The sequence below is a fragment of the Astatotilapia calliptera genome, chromosome 22, assembly GCF_900246225.1.
Source record: "Astatotilapia calliptera chromosome 22, fAstCal1.2, whole genome shotgun sequence".
Lineage (NCBI taxonomy): Eukaryota > Metazoa > Chordata > Actinopteri > Cichliformes > Cichlidae > Astatotilapia > Astatotilapia calliptera.
Window position 1 is genome coordinate 6,902,473 of NC_039322.1, and position 27,652 is coordinate 6,930,124.

At 38.9% G+C, this 27,652-nt stretch overlaps 1 protein-coding gene across 3 annotated transcripts; it reads right to left on the bottom strand.

Moving 5' to 3' along the window:
• Positions 1 to 7,441: 7,441 nt before the first annotated feature.
• sfpq (splicing factor proline/glutamine-rich) lies at positions 7,442 to 26,079 on the bottom strand. 3 transcript variants are annotated; one of them, XR_003270926.1, is made up of 12 exons: positions 25,145 to 26,077; positions 24,366 to 24,557; positions 23,975 to 24,276; positions 23,748 to 23,843; positions 23,029 to 23,225; positions 22,838 to 22,922; positions 22,622 to 22,733; positions 22,487 to 22,535; positions 21,406 to 21,509; positions 7,981 to 8,029; positions 7,651 to 7,770; positions 7,442 to 7,539 (listed from the first exon to the last, which is right to left on the bottom strand). XR_003270926.1 is itself a non-coding variant. In XM_026155400.1 (11 exons), exons 1-11 carry the CDS (start codon positions 25,916 to 25,918, stop codon positions 18,169 to 18,171), a joined length of 1,974 nt encoding a protein of 657 aa, XP_026011185.1. In that variant the 5' UTR covers positions 25,919 to 26,079; the 3' UTR covers positions 17,788 to 18,168. The 3 variants fall into 3 exon arrangements, 2 of the variants coding, with proteins under 2 accessions (XP_026011185.1, XP_026011184.1); XM_026155400.1 differs by lacking the exons at positions 7,442 to 7,539; positions 7,651 to 7,770; positions 7,981 to 8,029 and adding an exon at positions 17,788 to 18,279 and having other exon boundaries at positions 25,145 to 25,275; positions 25,324 to 26,079; XM_026155399.1 differs by lacking the exons at positions 7,442 to 7,539; positions 7,651 to 7,770; positions 7,981 to 8,029 and adding an exon at positions 17,788 to 18,279 and having other exon boundaries at positions 25,145 to 26,078.
• Between the last annotated feature and the right edge of the window lie 1,573 nt (positions 26,080 to 27,652).

The following is a 27,652-nucleotide window of genomic DNA, read 5'->3' on the forward strand; positions in this document are numbered from 1 at the left end:
CAAATAGAACTGCTATTTGTATTTGTTGGTATCATAATAATAAATTGTATTTTGTACAGTGTTTCAAATGTTACACATTTAAAACGTCTTCACAGAAATAACCAAATAAACACCAAATAACATAAACGAGGCCAATGAAAGGTAAAACATTACAGTAAGTGAGAAATTTCTGAAGTAAACAACAGTTCAGGAAATTGGTTTTAACTAAGCACCAATCTTGTACGCCAGTAAAAGTAATTTTATCAATACACAACATAGTTTACATTGTTATCAGCAAATTTCTGCTGTTGACAGAAACAGGGCGTAAACACACTTTGTGCCTTCATGTGAATAAAGTAGAAACACACTAATTTGCATACACAACACACATGTTGGACTGTTAAAAAGAGCACAAAGGTTTTTATTTTAAGCTTATACAGTCTGTTTTATAGTTTTGAAAGAAATAATCTCTGACTGTATCAGCATGATCAAGATTATTTGCTATAAAACCATCAATATATATATCAGCATAACTACATTTTATTTTCTGTTAGTGGCTCATTAATCTGCAAAACCTTACTTTTTCATGCATGTTTTTTTTTTCTATGCTATCTTGTAAAATAAGAAGAAATGAAGAGTGTAAAAAATGTAAACATGACCAAACCTATGCTGACATTAAATCATAGAAACCTAGTTTATCTACAACTTCGTCATGCTCAGTCATGTCCAGCGCTAATGTACAGTTCAGTCTGAAGGTGTCGGAGGTCAGACCTCTCTGCCCGGTTCTTCCAAATAACAAAGGGAAAAACTGGGCACTTTTCATGTGTTATTACTATGTTGAAACCTGGACAATCTATAGATCATCCAAACAAGGTAATCTGACCTAAATCCTAAAAGCCACAGACCTTTAAATTTAAAAAAAAAAAGAACGGATAATAATGCAGACAGGGCTGCCCTTGGACTACAATGGAGGAATCATTCATGTCATGTGTGGGGTGTATTTGTTTTTGGTGCTTCTTGCTGGAGCTTCAGAGAGGTTATCTTGCTGTCGAGCTCATCCATGAAGCCTTCGTCCACAGACTCCCTGTCTGCCTCCTCTCCTTCGGCCTCGCTGGGTAGAAATACGTGAATCTGTGTGCGAGCCGGACCAGCAGCCGGGCGCTGACTGCAGGTCAGAAGGCAAGGCTTCCCAACCACAGACAAAGGCTCTTCCTTATACTGGGAAGCTGAAGGCCGGAAGTCACCGTGCAGCATGTCTGAGCTCAGAGCAAGGTTGTGTGAGTGGCGTCTCACTGGTCTTGGCCTCGAGCTCGGCTGGATGGCGTGAGAGAGGTGAATAAAGGTCGGTCGACTGCAGCTCGAGACCTCCTGGTGGGGCTGGCTGGTCTTATAGGGGAACACGGAGGATGACTTGCTGAATGAAGGACGCGGTGGTGGTCGTTTCTGTAAAACACTGGGGCGACGGTTCAGAGAGAGTTCCTCGAACAGGAGGTTCTCATTTGTGGTGAAGAGGGATGGTTCACTGAAACTGGGGAACCAGACGGAGAGAAAAAAGGAAATAATTTTCAGTAATGCATATTACTAACAAGAGTAACAGTCTTCAGCCATGTTAGTGGCCCTGTGAGGGTATATTAAAAAATCAGTGACAAAGTGAGACGGGCACAAAATTACGAATAAAATAATAAAACAGAGACATTAGAAACTGTTTTTAATAGGTGTGCCAATAAATCCTAAAGCCTGAACCATGAAATAATTACAGAAAAATTCAAATTTATTCTATTTTTAAAAACATTAATTCGCATATATGACTTTTAATTGATATCATATTTGCTGTATCTGGCTTTTCTTTTAAATTATTGCTTAAAAATGTACTTTGCTATTTTTTTTCAAGGTTTTTTGAGGGAAAGAAATCACACTAATGATGTAGAAGTCTCAAAAATTCACAAAAACTGTATGTATCAAATATACACTAGGAGGGAATGGCTAAAGTTCAACAGGAGAGATTTGAGAGATTTAGGAGCAAGTTTAGCAGCATTCATTACACAGGCAAAAAGATTTTACGTCTTATAGCCATTACAGCATAAACCCCTGGTTAGTGAATAGCCCCAAATCACAACAACAGTCACCTTAACGCACTTTATACTGTAAGGTACAGACTCTACAATTATGCAGAAAACCCTCAACAATCAGACAACCCCTTTTTACAGGAAGAAACTTCCAGCAGAACCAGGCTCACTGATTAAGCTTGAGGATCATCTATTCAACTCATAATGGGAATCATAATTTACAAACCCCACAAAGCAGAATAAAATGATTTGCAAACCTCATAAACCCTGATTTTATTCACAATAGATTCACAATACTTAACACAGAAACTGAGACCATACATTCACCAGAAAAGGGTTTATTGGTGCCATAAATCCAATGAGCAGGTGAGTCATTTTTTGCACTTTTTGCTAAAGGGGGTGAGACCCCCTGCTGGCACGGCAAAGAAAGTGCAGGTTTCTCACAAGCTGCTTTTTTCCTTTATTTATAGTCTATATACGGACAAAACAGTGATCTCCTTACCAAAAAGAAACAAAGTCTGTATAAGTATTGATTTTCTGGGGACAATAGACTTTGTATACAGTTTGCAGCAGACATGCAAGCAAGAAAGACTTACAATGAAACAAAAACAGAAACACAATTTTAATAAGATACTAATAAAAAACAACAGGCCTGTAAAAAAAATAAAAATCAAAGAAGAAGAAATTAAATAAAAGGAAAATAAAACAAAGCATCACATAGTCAGATTTAGTGTGTAAAGCTACAGTTTTATCACCACTTTAATGTGTTGGTGTACTAATTTCACTCAGATCAAAGTGCTGCACTGACCAACTCACTCTTTTACTTCTATTAAGGATCCTCATTACTCTACTGCTTCATTTATACACAGTAAGATGTATTTTTTCTCAGAGGGATTCAACACACACACACACACACACACACACACACACACACACACACACACACACACACACACACACACACACACACACCAGAACTTCCTCTTCATTTACTTGGTGGTTATTCAAAACCTGCTCTGCTTGGGTAAGCAGATGCCATCAAATACTCTGCTGGACAGTGAGGGAGGTGTGTTTAAGAGCTTGAAGTGTGTGTTTGTGTCTCACTCAGGTTTCGCCCTCCTCTGAGCGAAACACCACTGGGTTCTGCATCAGGCGGTAGATCGGTTTCCACGCCTGAGATTTATGGCACACTGGGCTGCGGCCCACATGAAGCCATCAAACTGGGTCGCTTCTGAGAGGAAACAATTCCGGTGTAATTCCAGTCAAGCATCCACTCCACGCTTTAACAGGCACTTTTGCTAAAGTGAATAGTGGAGATGACACACACGGTGGGATTAATCACTTTCAAAGCCACAGCTGCATGATTGGTACTGAAGGTCAGTGAGTTACCAGGACATCCTGGTATCATTTACATGACGGCTTTAGTGTTTATGTTATTAATACACCTGATGTTCCTTTTCCATAGGATTTCACCTGACTGATGGATAATAATATAACTCTGAGTATATAATGTAAATAACCGAAGCCTTCATTCTCAACCCGGGGTCCACATCTTTAGTACCACATACCATTTGTATCTTTAGATGCTGGGTATATATAAGAATCCATACATAGAAAACACATAAACCTCACAGATCCTACATTTACAGCTCCATTAGACCAGTCTTGCAGGACTCACAGTTAAAATGATCGTTATTTATCGTACACTGGGTCTCGGTGAAAACCCAAATCTCTCCTTTTTGAGATCCTTTGCTTTTCTTCTCAAACAGAAGGTTCGAACAGCAGGTGGGTAAAGCTTCTCACAGCCAGAGCTGTCCGCTTGTGATGACTACATTAGTTATATCCCTTCTCACCGACATCACAGAGAGCCAAGAGCAGGAAAAAAAAGAGTGCAACTGAGTGTTCAGAGCAGCCTGAAGCCCGAGCTTTAGGCTCACAGGGTTTCCAGCTGACCACTGAGCTTCACGTGTGCAGAAAAAATCGTCTGGACGTGTACTTGCTTCTATCTGTTCATCGGTACAGGATGCCAACATGCAGGACCTACAGTCTGAAAAACTAATTTGTGATCTTTTAAATAATTGACTTATTTTTTTAAAGTGGCTTTTTTTGTATATTTATTTTCTATTTATTACATTTAGCATTATTGTTGTGGGACTTCTGCTGACTGTACAACAAAAATAAAGACATGCTTGATTGTACTACATATACCGACCTCATTATTTGGATATTTTCAATATGATCATCCACCACTTTAGCAGTATGCATATAATATGTGTAACAGAAAATCAGGAAAGTATAATCAGTCACTTATAATGTCAGGTAATGCTGATAACACAAATTTCAGCCAGAATTTATTTAAACAGCTCAATCTAGAAAACAACAAAGAACAACATGTTTAAGACTTCATGTTGATTTTATTCTTTTCATTCATGAGGAAAAATGTGCAATACTGCAGGCGTCACTGACACGAAACTAAAGAGAGGCTGAGATCAGAATAACTGGATACAAAATAACCGAATGACATCATTCCTCCTCCGAAAACATGATGCACACAAAAGAGATATGTAACAATCTAATTCATGTATTAATTAGTATATAGTTTTATTAATTATATGAATTAATCTCCACATTATTGTCATTTTATATTGTTTGGACTTTGACCTGTCAGAATGCATCAAGAAAGTTAAGTTATTTCTACTTCTCCTTTTGTTTCTTTACTTCTTACCTGAGACGAGCCATGCTGCTTCGCCCGCGGGGGCCTTTGGCTCCAGCTACGAGCGAGGGCAGCTTCAGGGGGGTTTTAGCTGCCCTGTTTCCCACCGCTGAAGGTGGAGGGAGGATGGAGCCGGTGAGCAGGTAGGTCTGGACCAAAGCTCCACTCCTCTGGGCGCCTCTCTGCCGCCACGATCCGCCGGCGTCCAAACCCAGGACAGCTGTCGGGGGAGCAGCTCCAGCAGTGCCGCTCATTTATCTGTGGGTGTGTTACGCCTGCAGGAGAATACACCTGAAAATATGCTCTCTAAACTAATGTAGACACTGATTTCTGCTGCAACACATGAAGACTAGTGAAAGTGATAGCATGGTCACGAGGTGGATGGCAGATATGGCTTCACCTAAAGACCTGGATCTATAGCCTGCCTGTCTACAGGCTGCGGGGGGTGGATGAGGAGGACATTGTACCACTTCTATCTGTGGGCAGCGGACCGCATCAATGATGCAGGGCCATTAATGATGCATGAATGGAGCCGGCCAGGTGGACACTACCAACTCTCCCTCGCTCCTTTTCCCTCTTCACCAGGTCGGCTTACAGTCGAGGGAGCAGGTGGTAGGTGAGGAAGTGTCCAGGAAACGTTCATGTGAGAGAATAAACCGGGACCCTGGTTCGGTGGTGATCCCAAACAGGAAGCTCTTTTTGCAGAAATATATTTGTGAAACCTGTTACTTGTTCTCTATGAAGGTTTGTTAATATTTGTTCTCTTAGATTTGAAGCATGTATCCAAGAGAGAAAGTCCACGTTAATATTTTTTTTGGAAACAATATCATGTCTGTCTGAGCGTTATCCAAAAACTTTAACTCCTTCTGAGAAAACAGTTCTCCTTCACTGGCTGTTTATTTGGCTTTGTATGTCTGGTATATTTAATTAAACTTTAAGCTTCAGTAGCACAACAGCAATCTGACAGCTTACATTTCTTAGATGTTTTCATACAGAAAGCATGAGCTGCTTAGAAAATAAGCTGTGATGTAAATGAATAAACCCAAGTGAATATACAGTTAACTGGCATCATTTAATCATTGTTTACTTCATCTCACGATTTCAGCACCACAACATTTTCTGCTTTTAAGTTATTTCAGTAACTTTTATTCATTTTAATGGTTTCGAAATTTTAAAAAATGTACTCATTTATTTTTGATAACATGTGAGGTCACCAAATATATTGGACTGTAATTTTAGCAACTTCCCGATTTATTTTTTTCATAATGTTTGTTTAACACAGTGAATTTATGCTGCAGTAGTTACGTTAAAATTTAAGTAAATCTTTAATATTTGAGACGCCGCTATCTGTTGTGTGTTGTCCTGATGCTTAAGATCACAAACCGCTGATTTGCTTGTTATTATTATATTATAACAAAAATCTAAATCGATCAATATAAACTTGAACACTTTCTCCCTAAGACAAATTACAGAATTATGTAACATGCATTTCACAAGCTTAGTTGCGAGACAAAAGGCGAGTTATTCACTGCTCACATTATCACAGCCCCATCGTGTAGGTTAAATACTGTGCCAATAGCCCCTCACATGACCACTGATTCCAGCTTTAGGCCCAGCAGAGTCAGCAGCACCGGTCCTGTTTTTAATGGAAATGCATGGAAGCGGTCCTAGACTGGGCAACAGTAGCACGGTGGTGGGAAACGGGCATTACAAATCACACTCATGGGTCCATTTCTGAAAATTGACAACCATTAGCGAAAGTAAAAAAAATAAAAATAAAAAAAGTCTTTCAGCACCAAACCGCACTGACATAATGCCGCATAGCAAACTAAACTTTCAGCCGCAGGGTAAAAGAGGACAGCATGTTTTTGATCTTGTGGGGGGATTAAATCACACTGGATCATGTCATTGTTTGGTTTTGAGTTTCATTCACACCGGTTTGCCTGAAGCTTTTTGAAAGACATATTTTAACCCTCCATAGATGCTCTGGCAGGTTGAGCTCGGGTGACTCACTTTAGCACTAATTTAAGTCAAGTTTTCACTTTGTGTTTTTGGCCTTTAGGAGCCTGTTTTTGTGCCAGGGTGGAGCTCAGGTCAGACAACAACGATCCGACACATATTCAGATTGTGCCTTCAGACTGCTCCGGATCATCTTGCTGCTTCTCGGCTGGACCTGCTCCAAGACTGACAGCCAATACTTGAGATGCAAGTGTGGGCCAGCAGCGGAAACATTGCACCTTTAGCCTTAATTGTAATTGGACTGGACTCCTATCAGAGTGCTTCACAGCTGAGGCACTGAATCCAACAAGTAGGCAGGCTGCTCAGTCCACCAGGAGTTTAGTGAGTTTGATGAGTGATTGCAGGTTTTTCCTGGCTCTGAATCAACCTCTGGGACCTGTCTACCAAAGTAAACATCACTAGTTTACAGTTTTCTGCCATTTCCAAGCATTCAATGAGTAACGTGTACTGTAACACTTGATTAAATTAACCCTAATGACTTTAATGAACTACACTACAGTGCTGGTGGTTTTCCTTTTCCTTTTACAGAGCACCAAACCTCAATTTAAACAGAAAAACTGTTTGACATCTCATTTAATGCAATTTAAATTTAGTGTAACGCTTAAATGAAACTAACTTAGACAAAACAGGTAATCAGGTGAAAAGTAAGACATGGAAACAAAACTCAGGTTTATATCTTTTATTATTAAGAGAAAACAGCGCATCTCTCCTCTGGACTGCAGACTGCCCTCTGCTGGATGAGTTCTGGTACTGCTCCGCCACCTGAGAAACAGTAATGAGTTATTAGACTTAAGTGCTGCAAATAAGATATTTCACAGTGTGTTTCTATTCAAATGTTTAAAAAGAAAAAAAAAAAAAAAACTGTGCACGCACATTTCACATCCATGTTTTGAAGGACGAACTGCACATGAGCCAGCCTGGAGGTCATCCTGGCGTCCTGTTACAGCGAGCTTCCTCCAGCTTTGACATTTTACAAGACAATCTTCATTTTCCCTACAACACAGAAACAAAAAAATACATCAGTGATGTTTGACTTGTGTCATGTGACAAAGTAACTCAGGAGTTTTGTCATAGCAGCCTCACAACCAACAAAATACCAAACACTCAAAGGTAAGTTTCTAAATAAGATGCATTACAGTGCTGCAGATGATATTTTACATGTTTGGAAGTTAAGCAGACACACTGCATTTGTCCAACACTTACGGTGGTAAATCCGTAAAGATCCTCAGCCTCCCTCTAATGGTCGAGGATCCTGCAGCAAGAGACAGACAATGAGAGCCTGACAGTGGACTGATCACCAGGTTTACTCAAACACTACTCACTGTGGTTGCAATGCATAAACACAAAAGTGAGAGCCTGTGTGTGTAGGTATGTAGGTGTGTGTAGGTGTATGTGTTGTATGTGCTGTATGTCATGTGACAGATGTTTAAAATAAAATGAGTTGGTTCTAACATAAATTAGAAGAAAATCGTGTGTGAGGGTAAGTAAAATGTGTGAATGAATGAAGTGTGTGCACGTGTATGCATGTGTTTGTTACTGAAGGGCATCTCAGCACCCAGAACATGAATAATTTATTAGAAACTGCAGAGAGGACAGACAAATTCATGACAACGTTCAAATCCGTTGCAATCCTTGAGAGGTAGGTAGGTCCATCTGTTACAAAGCCATGTGAAGCTAGACTTTCATACTGACACATCAGGTGTTTTACTGCAAAGGTACCCCAAACTGGAGCTACACCATAAACCTAGCACTGACGAAGCCGTGGTCGTTTTCAGTGTCAGTCTTTCGGACTCTGGGCAGGGCCCTTTCTGAAGAGGCCATTACAGGACTGAAGGGTAGTTCTGGCATCACACTCCAACAGGATATAAGGAAGGATTGTAGTCAATCAGGACTCAGAGCATGGTTAGAAAATGGATCACAGTGCAGAGATGAAATCATCACAGCCGCCATTGGCTGAACACAGTCTAGCCACAGCTCGAGAGACTCAAGGGCAGCAGAGCCCTACAGAGATGAGAGATCTAAATACAAGCAACATACGAAACTGCCACAGTCTTCTTGTGTACATTTATTCAAATGGCTGGCTGGTCAGTGCATGATATGCCATTCATGAGTCACAGGAAGGAATGAGGAATAAGAGGTACTGAGAGAAGAAAGGAAAAGGTCCATTTGAAGCTGATCACTGGACACACTCTTTAAAACGATTGTCCAAATTTTCTCCGACAAACCACGCAACCATCAGTTTGTTCCTAAAAACAGTGTTTGAGAATACAGATTGTATATATACACACACACAGTGGACTGAGCATCGTTTTTAAATGTGAAGCTAATATGGGAGTGAATTAAATCTGCTTTGTTTCTAATGGCCAGCAGGGGGCAACTCCCGATTACAAAAGCCAGACTAAATGAAGTCAAGAAAACGATACTGCACCTAATTTTATGACCTCAGCAAATAATTTCCTTGTGAGTTTGAAGTACATTAGGCAAAGAAGAATATGGTGATGTACCCTAAGGTTTTGAGTGTGTGAATGTTTTTTTTAATTTAAATATAGATTAACCCATATCTTGTGTTAAGTGCACCCTTCACCTAAAAGTGTCTTTATTCAGCAACCAGATACAATAAAAGACACCCAGGAGTGTGATGTTCAGCTCAGCTTTCACCCTGCCGGTACATTTTAAAATATTGTTTGCAAAAGGTAGAATGACGATTAATTTCACAGTGAATACAGACATGCGTTACTAACCTATCTACAGTTAGCATCATGCCCTTTCAAAAGCTAAAATGGTTATGTGTCATTTCATAGCTCAAATTCCCAGCTTCAAAACAACAGTTTTCTCACTAGTTTTACACCGAATTCATTCCACAGATGAGAAGCAGCAAACTGTCTTGATGCAACTAAAATCAGATTGACAACAAACACTACGTAACTTAAAGCCCAAATGCTCTACATGATGAAATGGTACAGTATAAACTTTCATGCTCGTTCTGTTTAAAACAGATTACTGAAACATGAGTGGTCCTTTGTGAAAACAGTGCACATTTGTGTTTCTATTTGCTCCACATACACAAGTCTGACCAGTTATTTATGCACAAAATTGTAAAAGTATTGTTATATATTTTTAAGAAAAAGAACTACCAACTTAGAAAGGTTGGGGACCCAAAAAGTATGTGACATCTTAAATATAGCACTTTCACAGATAAAAATCAAAGCGCTTCACAATAAACCCTGAAATATACATATAATAATAATAATATGAAACAATGAAAACACTTTAACAGCTTGTTTGTATAAAAATGTCTTCAGCTGCTTTTAAAAGAGTCAGTGGAGTTTGTACTGCGTAAAGACAGTGGAAGAGAATTCCACAACCCAGTGCCTGAAAAGCCCGATCCCCACGTGTTTTGAACCCAATACATGGGACCAACAGTAACCTCTGACCTGAAGTGACCGGTAGGAAGCATGATGTTTCAATAGGTCAGAGATATACTGGGGAGCTTCACCATGTAGAGCTGTTCAGTTAAAACTAAAATTTTAAAATGAAACCTAAAATTTACTGGCAATCAATGAAGAGAAGCCAAAACAAGGGATGTGTGACCACTTATTAGTGCCAGTTAAGTCTTGCCACAGCATTCTGTACAGTCACTTCAACACTTCAAAAACCCAACCCAGTACCAATACAATCGGTATGTCATTTCAGACAGGCAGAGAGGGCGAGGGAGTAGTGCTGATAGAGGGTTCAAAGATAAAAGTGCTGCTTACACAGTGTGAAAGTACTTTTCATGACTGATTTTAACTGCATTGCGATTGACTGAGGATGTGCTGATGAAAGGCCACTGCGTGTTTAACAGTACTATTACTTTATCAAAGCAGGAATAGATTAACTGCAATCAGAAAGCACTCAAAACAAAAAACAAAGTTATGGCCAAAGCAGAACAGTTTCTCATAGTATTTTGCCTCTGGTAGAGCTGGGCTTTGGTTGTCCCCCCACCCCCAGTTTGTTGCTGCAAACACCCTGCCTTTTTCCAAACTAATCACTTTCAAATATAGGTTTTCGAGAAAAGGAAACAAAATGCAAAACATCGTGTACGGTTGTAGACAAGACTTCTGCTTTTTCCACTTAGGAGCTTAAATGTACCAGGCAATACTTTAAAAAAAAAAAGAAAAAAAAAGCAGAATACCTTTCATTTCAGCGCTGTGTTCCATATATTTGAATCCACACAAACACTTGTTTTCATGCACACATACAGAGGAGCCAAAGTACTACAACCACACACACACACTCCACAGGCTACAGCAAATCTATTGCCAAGAAGTATGAAGAGAGATCTGCACTGTGATGCCATTCTTTGAAAGTGTGATGCCAGAAGCCCTGAAGACATCACTGTGAGCAGTGACGTGGAATAAGAAGACAGAAGAGTTAAGTCATGGGACAACTGTGCATCTTGCATTATAAACATGGATGGGACACTTACCTTACTTGTTCAGCTGATCTGTGTAAGCATACCTCTGGCTGCAGTGCAAACAAGTCCAGGCTTTACTGTCCACTGACATCTGCAGAACTACTCATCGTCAATGTAACCCAACTGCAGAGAAGAGCCTCTACTGTGGACTGGGGCAGCTTGTCTTTGACAAGCTGGCTGACAGCAGCTAATGCACCTCTTTTACCCAAAGACATGAAACACGCACAACCAGACAGGCAAAACAAGCCGCTGCCTTTTCAACCGTAAGACAGCATCGAACATCCTGCCTCACTCAGGTCTGTGAGCTTGATCGGTCTGCTGGTGTAGCTCTTACTATTATGGTAATTCAGACAGAACTGATGAGATTATGTGCTGGAGTAAAAAGTTGTTACATAAAACTTGAGTCACAATGTAAAGTGTGGGGAGTGGGGATGTAACAGTCAGTGTGGTATGTTTTTGGTAGAGGCAACAAAAGACTAACAAAAGGCAAAATTATCCTATGAGCAGCCTCTTTTTTTTTTTTTTTTTAAATTAAAAGTTGGCCATAATTCTTACTTTGACAAAAGAAACTCTAAATTGAGAATAAAGAGAAATACTTTCCCATATTTGGGGAATGATTTCATCATAAAAAGGTTTAAACACTAGCAATAATTAAATTAAAAAAAAAAAAAAAAAAAAAAAAACTCCTGAAAAGAGGACAACAGAACTGTCAGAATAGGTATTGTTTGTTGTGAGCACTCATGTTTCAGTTAAATATAATGTTTAAATATAAAATATGTTGTGTGAGTTAGCACAGAGTTCTGGCTGAGCTTTCAAGAATACTCCTACCAGAGTTTATGGCCAATGCATACCTGGTGTACAGCAAACATGTTCTGGAAAAGAAAATGACTTTCTGCTCCTTAACAGGTTAGGCAGAATCACATTATGAGAGTGTATTTAGAAATCCTAATGGTGTGACTGCCAATGCCATCAGAAAAAACAAAAAACAAAACCTCTTTCTACTGAACCAAGAAAAAGACCTTGGATTGGATTGCACTGAAGAAATACAATAAAAGTTTCTAAAGATGTTAAAAGCTGAGCTCAGTGAGCTGTGAGACACGAGAACTACATGTAGTCGAAGCGTAACTAGTACACTGAGTTTTTTTGATTTTAGTTCAACTGGAAAAATGAGTTAAACATGAGGTTAGAGGCTGTGAGCTACTTGCCCCTAGAAAGTTGTCACTAGAGTAATACTTAAATGGTTCTGGATTCAGCTCACTGTCTAACAGATGACATTAATTTTTATTTATTAAGCAAAAAAAAAAAAAAAAAAAAAAAAACTAATCAAAAAAAAACAAAACAAACTAATCATGTAGCAGTAAAAGTAAGATTGTATGTGGATATCACTGGTACGGGCAGTCTTTTTCCTCCTACAGAGAAACATATACATGTTAGCACTTAACGTCACACACGTACCGTTACACCCCTAGAAGGCAACAGGTCATTTTTCTCACCATGAACCTTAATTAGTTGCTATATTGTTCACACCTGTGCTGTGTGATCATTAGACAATTGTTAAAGCTGTTAAGAGTGACTGTCAAAAAGTTTGATTTCCATTTATGAAGAGTCTGCTTACTGCAATGTTTCACTTGCCTGTGGCTGCGACTTCACTTGAATGTCAAAGCTTTCCATTGTCACCACAATTCCAGTCAAATACATCTATAAAGAGGCATCGATTTCAGACCTCAGATGTTGAGTAAATGTGTTCCTCTTTCGTTTTTATAATTCCACTGCCAAACTTGTCCATTTTTACAACGTGTAATCCATGTATTTGTGTAATGTAACTTGCTTTGGTTTGATAGCGCTGTATAAGCAAGCATGACAACTATTTTTACTTGAATACATTAAAACATGTAGGCAATATCAAACTCAGTCTCTTAATCTTTTAAAGAGGAACTAGAACAAATTCCGTTATTTCTTTCATATATAAAAATGTAACAAATTCACATGCTCTTCTTAAAACTTAAATTTTTAGAATTTATAAGAGTCAAATGCTTCAAACTGTCCTCAATACATTTTACAGAATACTTTCTACTTCTGTCACATTTTAGTTGTTATCTGGAATCTATCATCTGTGACCAGTACAACTAAGAACCTCAAAGTCCTTCCAAAGGTGGCAAATAAGGATAAAGAAAAATCTGAGGACTCTTAAACAAACCTTAAAGGCAGAAGACCTAGCTTGAAGACAGAGTGAATTGCATGGCTGCAAAAACAGTCAGTATAATATGCACAAGACAAAGTGGAACACAAAAATGTGGAGTGGGTAACCGGGCCCCTTGAAGAATGTCAAGGGTTTATTTTCATGTCAAAATAGCAGAAAGGGATTTTTTCTGCATTAAAATATAGCAACTGTAAACATACAATAGACATAAATATAAGAATTTTCCTTAAAACGGTGTACTTGTGCGAGAGCAATAGCCAAATATATAAATTCCCAAATATTCTAACCTACAGTCCAAGCTATAGAGCCACTATTATCTGATCACTCTGGTCCTTTAGAGTGACACAGTTTCATTTACAAAACCGCTCCAACAGAAGCTACAGACTCTCAATGTCTTGGCTTGGCAACTTCCTTTTCATAGTCCAACACCTTAACAGATGGTCAAACCTGTTAAAGAAAAACAAGTTGTACACAACACAGACAACGTTACAAAGTTCAAAATGCACACTATGTTATTAAGTAAAAGAACTATATTTAAGCCAGTAAAATGTAATTCAATCTAAAAGCAGTGATGCATTTCTAAATGTTTTACCTAAAAGGAATTTGATGTATAAAGGGCATATTTTAAAGGTACCTACATACCTTTGATTGCAGATCTAAACTGTTTCCTAAATGTTGGAGATTATTTGACTTCCAACATCCTTTTTCAGTTAGTTATGTCACAACTACTCTGAGGAATGTTTATTTTAATCTGAAAATCCAGTCATCTGTGCATACTGTCAGAGAAAAATTCAGAGTGCATGCCACTGCGCTAAAAAGGACTCATTCGTCTAAAGAATGAGGAAAAGTTTGGCAAATACATCTGTACAAATAACTATTAGTTATAGGATTTGTTATTTTGCAATGAAAAACGCTCATCCAAAATTGACCATTTAATACGAGCGTATGAACCATGTAGACAGGCCTTCTATTTGTAAAATATATTTTTAAAAAAGCTGGCATAACAATCCATCATTAAGATGTAGTGTTATGTGAAAATTATACTCAAAGCACTGATGTTGCAAAGAACAATTAGTGCCTTAAACCTATATCGTTATTCTTTTGAATATTTAGAAATAACCGACCAACACAAATTTAGTGTTGTGGACTTTGAAGGCATTAAATTCCAGTCCCACATCAGATCAGTGAGTTATGATTTTTCTGAATGCCATTAAGTGTATTTATAGATATTAATCTGCAATATATTAATTAAAATTTATTGCATTCCATTGTGAATTACTATTACTGAATTTTTGAAACTTTTTTCAAAATTAAATGAGAAAATATGCACTAAATATTTGAAGTACACAATATTGGATAAAATAAGAAGTTTTCTAATTCATCAGGAATGCTACAAGGATGGATTAGAATCACAATCCAGTTGACTTCCCAGGGGTTTGACTACCATATCACAATGACAAACATCTAATTAATGTACCTCATTAGACTACTCTCTTGGAAGGAAATCATGTACTGTATGTACAGGATTAAATAGGGATTATATCTCACTACTTTCACTAGTTTCAGATCCAGCGTTTGAGTTTCTTAGCTACAGCTTTTCCAAGTCCTCACTACCCAGCCACACTTCAGCCACAGTCCATTATCTTTAAAGCCGTCCATACCTGTTAAAGAAAACATGTACATAACACAAACACAAGTAACATTTGAGATAAACACTCCTTTATATCCTTCCCATTACTGAATGCATCCACACATCCAAATCTTCTGTTCTGTGGCCATTTCAGGTTTGTTTTGTGGGATTCTGGGATGCCACATGATAGAAGACATTAAAGTTAAAATCCTTACCTTCATTGCATGTTTGATTATGTGAAGGACATTAACAGGTGCACTAAAAATATTTGATTCTTGATGTCTTATGTAATCCATGTTTAAATGGAGGACATTTTCTTCTAAATGAAGAAAAAACAGAAAAAGCTACAATGATCAGCTAGTTGCTGTGCGAGGTCAGCAAGCTTCCACCAACTACAAAATTTTAACTAATGTTGAATGAAAAATACTTTCAATGATTCACAGAATGTCAAAGTTAAAGCTAGTGGAATAGAACAGAGCCAAGTTAATACACGCAAAAAATAAAATCTGCTTAATAACAAAAGTTGAAATTATTAAAAGATCAAAATTACTTACATTCACTTTTCAGGCCATCTCTTACCAGACAACTCTGACAAAGGTTGTAAAGGTAGGCTTGTGAATGGAGGAAGGTGTCCGTTTAATTATGGCACTCAATTTTGGTTGGGCCATCCTTACATTATTACTGTTTGAGCAGTCCCACAATTAGAAAAAAAAAAAAATATTTGGACTTCTTGTCTCTTGATCTCGTGCTGTGTTCGGAGATAATGTGAATATCCTAATAGTACAGGATATTATTGCCATTATAATGGCAGGTGCCATTAAAGTCATTAATGCAGATACAGTTAAACATTTCTGCAGAGATTGAGAATGGGTTCTCCTGAATGTAACCCAATCTGTCATACAAGTCAGTCTGAGAAGGTAATAGTGATAAATTTACCACAAACAAGGCAGGTCCTCGGAAAAAAAACAGCACATGAGCCCTGTTGACAAAGTTGATACAATAGCCTTGGAGTCTCTAGTTTTAAATGAGATCGTAGTGCTGGTTTGTCAAAAGTTAACTGATACACAAGAACATATCAGTGAAACAGAAAAGATGCAAATCAGACTGTCGTTTAAGCCCACTGCACACATCCATGCGGTTTTGAAAACTAGGGCATCTTATGCGTTCTTACAAAGGGACTTATTGTCTTTGTGCTGCTCTAGCAAAATTAGAGCTTTATAACTGAAAATCATTTTCCAAAATCCAACAGTGACTCAGTCATTTATGACGTCACAGCCTGAAACGTCAGATCTCTGATGAACCATTGGTTGCTAGTTACTAGACTTTTAGAAATTCTAAGACTTGACATACGTATCCAAGTATGGATGTTCCAAGGCGTTTAAGTATAATATGGACATATCTGATGTCAAGATTTGCCACTGCACTTCCCCAAAGATACATTTTACACACAAACTTTTATAGACCTATAATATGCCTCAAGTCCGTCCATAACCATTATTGACTACATTTACATACAATTGTATTACTTCAACTGATGCAGAAACGTGGTGCTGTTTGAACTATTACCACTTAAGGTTAACCTAAACACCTTAAAGAACCTATAGGAGTCCAGAGTCACATCAGTGCACCCTTATGGAAACCTTCATAATTATCAAAATTAATCCTTTACATAACAATACAGAAACTGCTACAATTTCATCCCAATTTAACAACATCATCCATTTTTAAAGATGGTGGCATTTGCTTTGTGCATTTTTTATGACAGTTATCCTTCTGAAAGAATGCCTCACAAATGCTTGAAATGCTAGCAATAACAGAATGACCTGCATGTAAATGTAGTCAAATAACTCCAGCTTCCAAACATGCACACAAGGACACACACTTGAGTGGATTTTGCCTGTCTACGACAGACTGTGCGGTTTCAGCACTATGTTTCTGTAAGACCACTGTTAGTCACACAGTATTACACAGGTTTTCTTAAAGGTTCCATGTGTGATATTTCTTCTGTCCTGAGGCAAGACTGTAAAAGCAGAGTTACTCATTGAATGCAACATAACTCAGAAAAAGCCTCTCCTAAAAACCAAGAAAAAGCCTAAAAGTTCCCCTTTTTCAAAAAATAAAAGGAAACATACTTGTTTGAAAACAGGGTTATAATATCAGAGCCACCCTGCATTATTAAAAATAAATGAAGTTCTTTAAAACGCGACTGTGACCATTTTAATAACCAATTTATAAAAATGAATCTTAACAACTTTTTCTTAAAAAAAATAAAATAAAATAAAAAATTTTCCTGCAAATGCTATCGCTAATTTACAGGAAACGTAAAAATATTAAAATGTGTTAAATCTTATTTTAATTAAGTTTTCAATGATCTGGAGAACCCTGTTCAACATTGCTTCCCAGTCTAGAGTCTTTTTAAGTAGGTGGTAAATATATGATTATTCCTTTGATGAATAAGTATTTTTACAATATATTTCAATGTGGGAATTTGCTGATTAAAGCTATGTCGTACTTGCAGCTAATTTCTGTCATACCACGAGTTAATTCTTTTCAGACTGTGTACGAATCACTGAACTAAAGTGGACAGGACTTGAGAAAATAACACATAGAATCTTTAAGAGCTAACGTGGCAAAGGTAACCACATTATTCAACTTCCGCAAACAGCCCATTGCTGCTTTCTGAACGGACTACACGTTTCATTTTTAAGAATAAAAGGTTAAAGGTTTTTCCTGATTGAACCAATGTCTCTTTATTATAGTACATGCGTTGACTCCAAATGCATGGCACAAAACACAGCCATAGGAAGTTCAGAAAAAATGTTACAGTTATCACTTCACGACGACTCACAGAGCATAACACATCTTTAAAAAAAAAAAAAAAAATTATACATGGTCAAAAAAGAACAACTGGATCAGCTAAGAGTAACTTCTCTTTTCAGACTAGAGACAAAGTAAAAAATGAAAATATTGACTTTCAATAACTGAGTAAATTGGCTAAAATGTTGTAACAATTTAAACTTAAATACAAGAAATTCGAATCAACATTTTTGTTTTTAGAGAAAAACTGTACAAATGGTGCTGCCGGAAGCATCAAAAGAGCAGCGTTTAAAAACGGGGTTTCTTAGCAGGACCATCAAACTCCTCGCGGACCCTGCCATACCCGGGGTTACCAGGACCCATTCCCCTCGCACCACCCGGAGTGAAGCGCTCATTGCGCTGTTGGGTGTCAATGTGCCAAGGAGGCAGACAGGAGGGTGGTAATAAGGTATGGGAAGGGTCAGTGCATAAGCATACAGTTCATGTCCATATGGAGATGTGTAAAAAAGGTATGGCACAGGTGTGATTTGTTTTATATTGCGAGTGGTTTACAAAAGAACCAGCAGGAGACACATCCGGAGAAACCGTTCGTTCCAATATGAAGGTCCACAGGTGCCACAGGTAACATACGGAAAAGGAAGAGAGGGTAATGCTTTCGTTAGTCAGTGCCTACCTAGTGTGGTCTCTTCTCCAGTGCATGCCAAGATTAGGCTGGGCATTAATGACAGCTGGCCGTATCTACTAGTTAATGGCAACAGATACATGCCTAAACTTCTGAGAGGCGGCATGAAAATAGGACGCTAAAAATATATTTCTAACATGAGGTTTAACCTCATATTTCTAGTCATTTGTTACAGCCAGAATTCAGATTTCCTTAGAAAATGTTGCATATACACACAATTTGGTGGCATCATGACTAATATTGTAAACTGTATGACTTAGAGTGATCTTAAACATATCTATAAATCTGTTGCTCAGGTATCACAAAAGGGTATGGTAACTTTTAAACGGTCCCAAATGTGACTACAACGTATAGGATCTACCAGAAATGTGTGGTCTCTCAGACAGAAAGAGTATATTCGTAGTGCAAGACATTTTTCCAATAAGTAAGCAGTTCATTAATATTTACATCAATGCTAATTCAGACAACTTCTGTGAAACTAAAAGTGTCATTCTAGAAATTCAGCAGAATAGCTGAAATTGTCATTTGCAAAATGAGGCTAACAAAGAACAACTAAGGTAAGGAGAATAACGTGAGGTAGTCAGATTGCAGAATATAAATATTATCTTGAAGTGAATGAACCTTCTGCTCATTTTACTAAACTGAAATTCAGACTGTCAGGATCACTTCCAACAGGCTTAAAACTCAAACTTATGGTTTTTAAAAGACCATTCATTTGAACTATTCAAAAGCAAATTGTGCTCTAAATTTTAAAGAGGTAAATACTTTTCTAGACGAGTAATAAATGAAATACAGGTTCTTGTTTTCAAGTCAAAATTAAGATGTCTTTAAGCACGAAGAATTTCTTTTAGAACTCATTTTACAACTACGAGCAAAAAAGTATCAAGGTTATGAGCAAAAAAATTTTTGATCAAAGAATAAAGTCTGATAGAGTTTTAATTTCTGTGCTTTTTGTCGTTAATAACACAAATTAAGGAAATTTAAAGGAACAGTATCTTTCCCACCTCCCAAAAAAGAAACCGTCTTTTGCTGTTAACCAGAATCAGACAGCAATACAGCAAAAATAAAATAAAATAAAAAATTTGGCTCTCTGAGCACAAGCCAAGTGTTTAGTTCTATTGCAGAAGAGAAGCCAGTTGTTCATCTCCAAAACTAGGCAACTCACAAATGTAAGAAAGTTGAGATGGCCAGAGCACACTACAGGCCAGGGAAAAAATGCATACGTTTGACTTTGGGGTGAACTGTCCCCCCTTTAATTCCTACTACTGTGAGCTTCAGATGTTTTTTGGGGGGGGAAATAAACCAAACATATTCTAATATTACAGCTTAAGCAGAGCCCACTTTCCAGGTGTGCTGACTTGTTCTTAAAAAGTGGCTAACCAATTTCTGTTTAGGTAAAAGCCATTAGATTCCCAACTTCACATGCTCTAGTACTGACAGTCTTCATTTGATATGACCATTTCAACTATTTAGTGCAGGGTGGGTCATGTCATTTTTAAATGGCAGCTTTGCACCGTGTACCTACCCAAGTTAGGTGGGTTTGCTGCAAACAAAAGTGCATAACTTTATAAAAGTAAAATGAACTCCATGAAGCAAGCAATTCCTAAAGTGTATTTAAAATGCCTTAAAGCAGGTATGTCAAACTCATTTTATAGCACATAAAATTTGGGCCACATAACCCACTTACTCTTAATTCCGTCAGTCTAAGTTAGCTTAATTACACATGAACTACCCATTATAAAAAACAAATGTCAATAGGCCTCATGTTTGACACCCCTGCATTAAGATCTAAATTAATGGACTGTTATTAAGACTTTTTTTGGTAACAAGTCTTAATAATACAGAAACCCTATTTTAAAGTTCAAGCATTACTTTTTATTCAGGACTATAGAACCTTTTCATCCGTCAACTGTAATACAGAAACGAATGACTTCAGGTCTAAATTCTGCCAGAAACAAAAATCCCAGGCTCGGTCCAGTTTTCAGCGACATCATCTGAACAAAGTCACAAGGCTACGCCAGCCCCCATCAGTTAATCATGCTGTAATCTTCGTCAAACTCAAAGCTTTACACCGTCATCAGGCACTAAAAGTGTTACAAGGTTTCAAAGCTCAATTACAAAAAGAGATACTGATGAGAAGGTAAAGGTTGCTGGTCCAGAAGTTTTCCACCACACATAAACGCCCCCCCCTCAAAAAATATAATTAAATACATTTAAGGGTGGAAAAAGGAAGCCTGTTCACACACAACTTCAGTTCTCCTGATAGACAAATGAGGCATGAAATTGGTAATAGAAAAAAAATGGAAAAATTTAAAAAAAATAAATAAATAAATAATAATACTGGATACCAATGCTCTCCTCAGTCAAGAAAACGTGCCTGTCCAGCTCACATAAGACAGGGCTTGCAATAGCAGTCCACTACACAAACAGCATGATAGGAGTGAGCAGAGCCAGCAAAGTTTTTCTACAGCTGTTTGAAACACACTGAGATGATCATTTAGTGCAAGCTGACGGTTTTATAGCTTAAAAGCAGTAATGGCTTGTGGGACTATTAACTGAGGGGGCTCGGCTTGCTACTGAAAAAAAGGAAAACAAACAAACCCTATAAAAGCAGTGAGCATGTGTCACATTCAACAACCAGAAAGCCATCCAGTGATAGCTGAGAACACAAATCACTCATTCTGCCATCCTGCTTAGACAACTGGACATCGTGTTAACACGAAGAAAGGAAGAGAAAAAACAAAAAACAAAAAAATAAAAACATGGCTGGGAGTCTCCAACCAAAGGGAAAGCCAAACAAAACTATATTAACTACTGAAATTCCCACAAGTGGGATACATTACCATTTCGTTGCCCATCAGGCCTCCTGGTCCTCCCATTCCCTGCTGACTCTCAAACCCAAGCCCGCTCATAGAGAATTTCTGTGAGGATCCACCAAAGGACATATCTAAAGAGCAAACAGGAAAACATGTTAGGTATTCATACAGCACATGAATTAAAAATACCAATGCTACCCCCCTCAGCCTCCTACTACACACCCCTATTTATCCATTTCAAAAATTGTAGGTCTCCAACTTAGGATTGGACTCCATGCTGCCTGCCCATCTGCGTGACGACAATACCCCACCAGTCTTTTACGGCTGAGGAGTAAAAACTCAGACACATCCTGCTGATGGTAAAGCTGCCTCAACAGAATTTCAAGAGCTATAACACTCGCATAGATACTGGTCTGAATACTGATACTGATCTAATATTTGACTCAGCTATCACAAGCTTTACAAGCTAACATAGCCAGCTGTCATTTAGTTGCTAGGGGGGAAATGTAATGTAACACGAATGAAGTTGACACCAAAGCAAGTACCAGTTTAGAAACGTTTAACACCTGCTACCCCCAACAGCTTCTATTTGCATGCTTGCAGAAGTTGTTTTTTTGTTTTTTTTTTTTTTAAATACACTACTGACAAACCTACACATAGAGCACTGACGTTGTTTGTACATTTCCTACCAAATCTGGTCTAACAAAATCAAGTCTTCCCTTCCTGATATCTCCACATGTGCATTATTTTTACACAGACCTACTTTATGAGCTTCCTTCATACTTTACATTTAGATTTTATTGTTTTAGCTCTTTTTTTATTTTACTTTTTCTTCTTATGGAATTGTTCTACCTTTGTGTCATTTTAAAATCATACTGGACTATTTTGTCCATTTTATTTCACTAAACTCTACGTCTACTTAAAAAAGAAGCTACTTTATTACAGAATGTTTAATACTTCAGTTACTGTAAAGGAATAGGCTGGAATTGTCTTTTTGCAACACTGTGCATTTCATCATCTAATGCCTAAAATGTTTTGGTCACCTTTATAGCCACTGTGGTGTCTGGATTTCTGTCATGATTTCTTAATTTAAACAAAAGACACTTACCACCCATGCCCAAAGCTCCACCAGGATGCATTCTCATTTCTCTGTCCCTCTGTAAAACAAAGAAATTAAGATTAATGTAGGCAGTAACTGGTTGTTGAACTGATGTTTTTGACGCCCAAGTTAAGTTTAACTAACATCCATAAAGCTGCCCATCCTGTAGTTCTCCTCACGCTGACGGCGCATCTGTTCTTCCAACTCTCTCTTCCGAAGCATCTCCTCCTCCTGTCTGCGTCGCTCTTCCTCTTGTCTGTTTAAAAATGCCAGATAATTAGTCAAATGTAGTCCATGTTTTAAGAGAACTCAACACCTGTTCCAAATAACAACCAGCTGCAATTTAATGACATAAAATACCTGAGCTGCATTTCCTTCCTCTTTTGCATCTCCTGATTGTGCATCTCCTCCATACGCCTCAGTTCTTCCTGTCGCCTCAACAGATCTGAATGAAAACACAACGCATTACATTTACAGCAGTAGGATAACCCACATCTAATGAGTGACATAACAAATTATGAGAATTGCAGGTCTTCCATATCTAAACTTGCCTTGACGGAGCAGATTGGCCTGGTGCTCATGGTAAGCATCCTCCATCTCGCTCTCGAGTTTCTCACGGGCCTCACGCATGTTCTTCTCCACCTGTTGTCTTTGCTGCTTTTCCATTTCATCAAGGGATTTCCAGCGCTTTGCATACTCAAATTCAAAAGTGCCTGGACGGGCAAAGCGAGGAGGCTCCTCACGCTCTCTAAAGACACAAAGACCATAACGTAGAGTACATTAGATTGACAGGAACATGTCAGCATTCACCTGAGTTACTAAAAATTGCATTGAAAGATCTTCTAAGATAAAATGAATGCAAAGTGAAACTTTAGTTTTACTACACCATACTTCCTCATTTCAATGATTCAATAGTCGCCAATTTTATACTATATGCAATGGTTTAGTTTTCTGTTGTTTGCCAATGTGGGATTTTACTCAGATTAACATCTGCAGAGCCTCAGAGAAGGTTGACCTTTAACAGCTGAATCCACCACCCCCACCTTCCCCATCCCACCATCTGCTACTCACAAATAAATGACCTAATGACCCGAAGAAAGTAATTTGCATAATAAAGACGATTGCGTCAAGAGACCAAAATGCACTTGCTTCAAGACCTACTCATAGTTCATTCCACTGGCTATTTTATGGTGGTGTTAGTATGATTAGGAAAAAGTAAGATTTCCCTGCCATCTGCATGATGTTGCACCAAGAACAAACCAGTACTCACGTTTTATATTTGGGGTTCTTCTGTGCCAACTTCTCTGGAAGACCATCTTCACTATCGTACTGCTCCAGAGGCTCGACAACAACAGGCCGAGGAGAACTGCAGAAGGTGAAATACAATTTTTTTTAAAAAAAAAAAGAAAGAAAAAGAGCAAGGGCTTCAAGAACCTTTTACAAATATCTTCCAACTCAAATACCCCCCTTCTACTCAACTAATATAATTAGACTTACGTAGTGAGCAGAAAGACCCCCTCGTTGCACCTCTCTAAAGCCTTTCTGGCAGCAGGTCTGGAGGCAAATTCAACAATTCCTCTGCCTGTAGAGCGTCCACGATCATCTACAACCACGATGGCCCTCTCTACCATTCCGAACTGTGAGAAAGCTTCCTCTAGGAGTTCATTGGAAACAAATGGTGACAGATTCTTTATAGACAGCGCTGCAGAGTGTGTAGCAAATCGCACACGCAAGGGTCTGCCCTTCATCGGTGTGTCATCCAGCTCAGCTTTTGCTATCTCTGCAAGTGCCCGAGATTCCTAGATAAAAGAAAAATGTTATTTAAAAGAGTCCCTTTACTTATTACAGTAACAAAAACCTGTTTCAATTCAAGCGTGTGACCCCTTACCAGTCGGATGAAACCAAAGCCTTTCCCCTTGTTGATAAAGACCTCAGTGGGCTCCCCATATTTTGCAAACATCTTCCTGAAATCGTCCTCTGTGATGTCGTTGGGCAGGTTACCAACAAACAAGCGGCACCGCTGTGTGTAGGACTTCTCACCTGGCTTCAGCAACATGGACAGCGTCGCCTTGAACTCAGCCTAAGAAAAACAAGACCGAATTTTTTTTTAAATTCGTATACATATATAGAAAACAGAAAAATATACAAATTATTTGACGCCCAATAGATCATCATTTTCAGATTAACTTTATGTTATGATTTGTGCTCGCGTCCGTATTTCGATCTCCGTTCGCCCATCCCCCTCACTCGCTTTGTGAAGTAAAAGAAAAAAATCCAACACGGAAAATAATATGAAATACCACTGTCGACAAACTAGTTCACCCAAAATTGTTCAGGTTAACAGATGAAACCCATCACTGAAAATATATTTTTCCTTTTAAAAGCGTTAAAATAGAACTAATTTCTATACTTGAACAAGATGGCCGCTAGCTAAAAGCAATAACGTTGCAGGATGTATTCTTTTATGCACCGCGACTGCCCGCCGGAGCGAGCGCCCGACTGCTTCCCTAATAACTGTAAGGATAACACAAACTCCTCCGCCCGACAGGGCTGTTTAAAGTGTCATATCGAGCACCACGAGGCTGGTTTGGCTAGTGTTAGCAGATAGCGACTGCCGACGCCACTTGGGCGTTTATAAAAATTAAGCTAAAACTAAATAAAGCAAACCTTAGATTGGCTCTCTTCTGACTGACTTGCGTCAGTGTTCATGGTCTCTCGTGACTGTTGACTGACTTTCATGGCCGGTGGCCCTGTATTTTGGCCTTGTTGAAGTCCTGGTCTCTGGCCTTGTTGAGGTCCTGGTTTCTGGCCCTGCTGGGGTCCCGGCTTCTGGCCCTGCTGGGGTCCCGGCTTCTGGCCCTGCTGGGGTCCCGGCTTCTGGCCCTGCTGGGGTCCCGGCTTCTGGCTTTGCTGAGGGCTTGGTTTCTGACCTTGCTGCGGCCCAGCTGCTTTCGGGCTTGGGTGTGGAGTCGGCTTCTGCTGCTGACCGTTAGCATTTGCCACGGGTGACTTCAGCTGCTGGTTCAGGTTCTTGTTTGCCTGGTTTGGCTGAGGGGAGGTCACGTTAGGTGTGGGTGGTGGTGACTGAACCTTCGGCTGGGGCGCAGGGGTTGTGGATTTCTGCTGCTCTTGTGCCGGTTTCTGATGCTGTTGCTGCTTAATCGGGCCTTCCATCGTAAGAGCCGGGCCTGGAGTCGGCGGAGGGATGATGGGTAGCGACTGATTCTGTTGCGGCTTCTGGGGAGTGTTCTGCGATCCTTGGTGTGGTGGTCTGTTGAAGTTGTGTCCCCTCCGGTTTTGATTTTGATTCTGGAAAGGATTATGCCGAAAATTTGGGTTTCCCATAAGCCCACCTCGCATGGGGCCGCCGGGCCCACTTCCTCTGCGCGGCTGGAAATGATTCATTCCAAAGCCGCCACGATTATTGTTGAATCGAGACATTGGTCCTAATATATAGGCAAAAATTATTTTTAAAATACCAAAAGAATTAAAGGTCTACTGCTCAACAACCACCTCCAAAGGCTGTTCGCAGGTTCTCAAAATGGCGACCAATAGTTAACGTATTTTCTTTCTTTCTCCAGTACGCAGACGTCTGGCTCCGCCCAGTCCCATTGATTGGTCCGTTGTACAGGAGGCGGAGTAAGAGTTTTTCGAAGGAGCCAGTCCTGAAATCACCAACTCTGCTCTCATATGTATGTAAAGAGGCGGCCATTGCTCGAATGAAAGAGCTGTTAATCATGGCTCAAAGAAATCTGAAACAATTCGTTGTCACATAGCTATCTGTTTGGTACTGTAGCCTGCACAGTGGAACAGCCCCACAGTGACTATTGCTGACTTTATGACCCAGATTATGCATAAGAAGGGTATCCTTTTTATATGCATTTCACTTTAAATTAAAGCACGTGAATACACTTTATATATCTGGCCCTTGATGTAATTTTCACTTCAATGTGTGGCTGCTAGTGGAACTGACGCACTCCTGCTCCAAATAAAGTCACGGAAACAATCAAACACGGATTAAACGGGTTAACAGTGAGCACTGTCCAATGAAAGTAAGAATACGTTTTTCCTCTACAGAGAAGAAGCTCATACAGTTACCAGCACCTCAGACTAAGCTTTCAGACCCATTTGAACAACAGCTGTTTGCAGGGGTTTGTGTTAATCAGTCCTAGCTTAAAAAACATTAGTGAGAAAACTATTGAGAAAAAAATCCTGAAGGACTTGTTTAGAATTCAGTAGGTTGATTTTTAGATTTATTAGTAAACATATGGCATAAAGATTTAAAGAGAATTGAAGGTAACTCTTAACTGGGCGTTTATATCACACTGCATTGACACTGGGGTTTGCCTTAGTGGGAAATTATTTTGCTTTTAGCATTTCTCCAGCCCACGTAATAAAAACTATCACAAGAGAGAGACATGCCAGTTAACAAACCCTGAACTGAATTTTATGGGAGAGTTGTGCAACAGCAAACATGGTGGTAGAAGTAGAATGTCCAGGAAGAAAAAACACATGTTAAAACCTTACTAAAAAACTAAAAAGACCTCTGCTTAGTTATTCGATCACCTGAATGTTGAAATGTCTGTGGGCAAGACACTAAACCTCATGTTTCCCCTGATGTATCCAATGTGCCTGTTGATTAAAAGTGTTTAGGCATGAAAAAAGCACTTGAATAATGTGGGTGAGTGAGGCTTGTAGTTAGAGAGTGCTCAAATTAAAAAGAAAAGTGCCATAGAAGTACTGCACCACTTCAGTCCCTTGGCTATTAGATCACACATCTCTGGCAGATGTCATTTAGACAATTTATTTTATTGCCATTTGTCTATTCACCTCAATGTTTGTTGATCTGTAACTTGACATGTAACAGTGTTTGTAATGAATGTTTCAGGTTTGTAGGTTATGCAGGTTAGCTGCAAATGATTTTTTTCCTGGGATCAATAAAGTGAGCTGAATCTATACAAACTCACATGTGAATCCAGTGTTTACTATAAGCTACAGTCACCCAGTCTGAGTCATAAAGCACTTAATTTAGTGTCTTTAAGCTTCTTTCCATCACACATGGCTACCTCCTGAGGCACAGCCACCCTTAACCTAACTGCAAGGCATGTGAAGGAAAAGCCACTGACACGTGCTCCAAGTATGTGAGAACTCCTTCAAAACTGGCTTCAGTGGGCA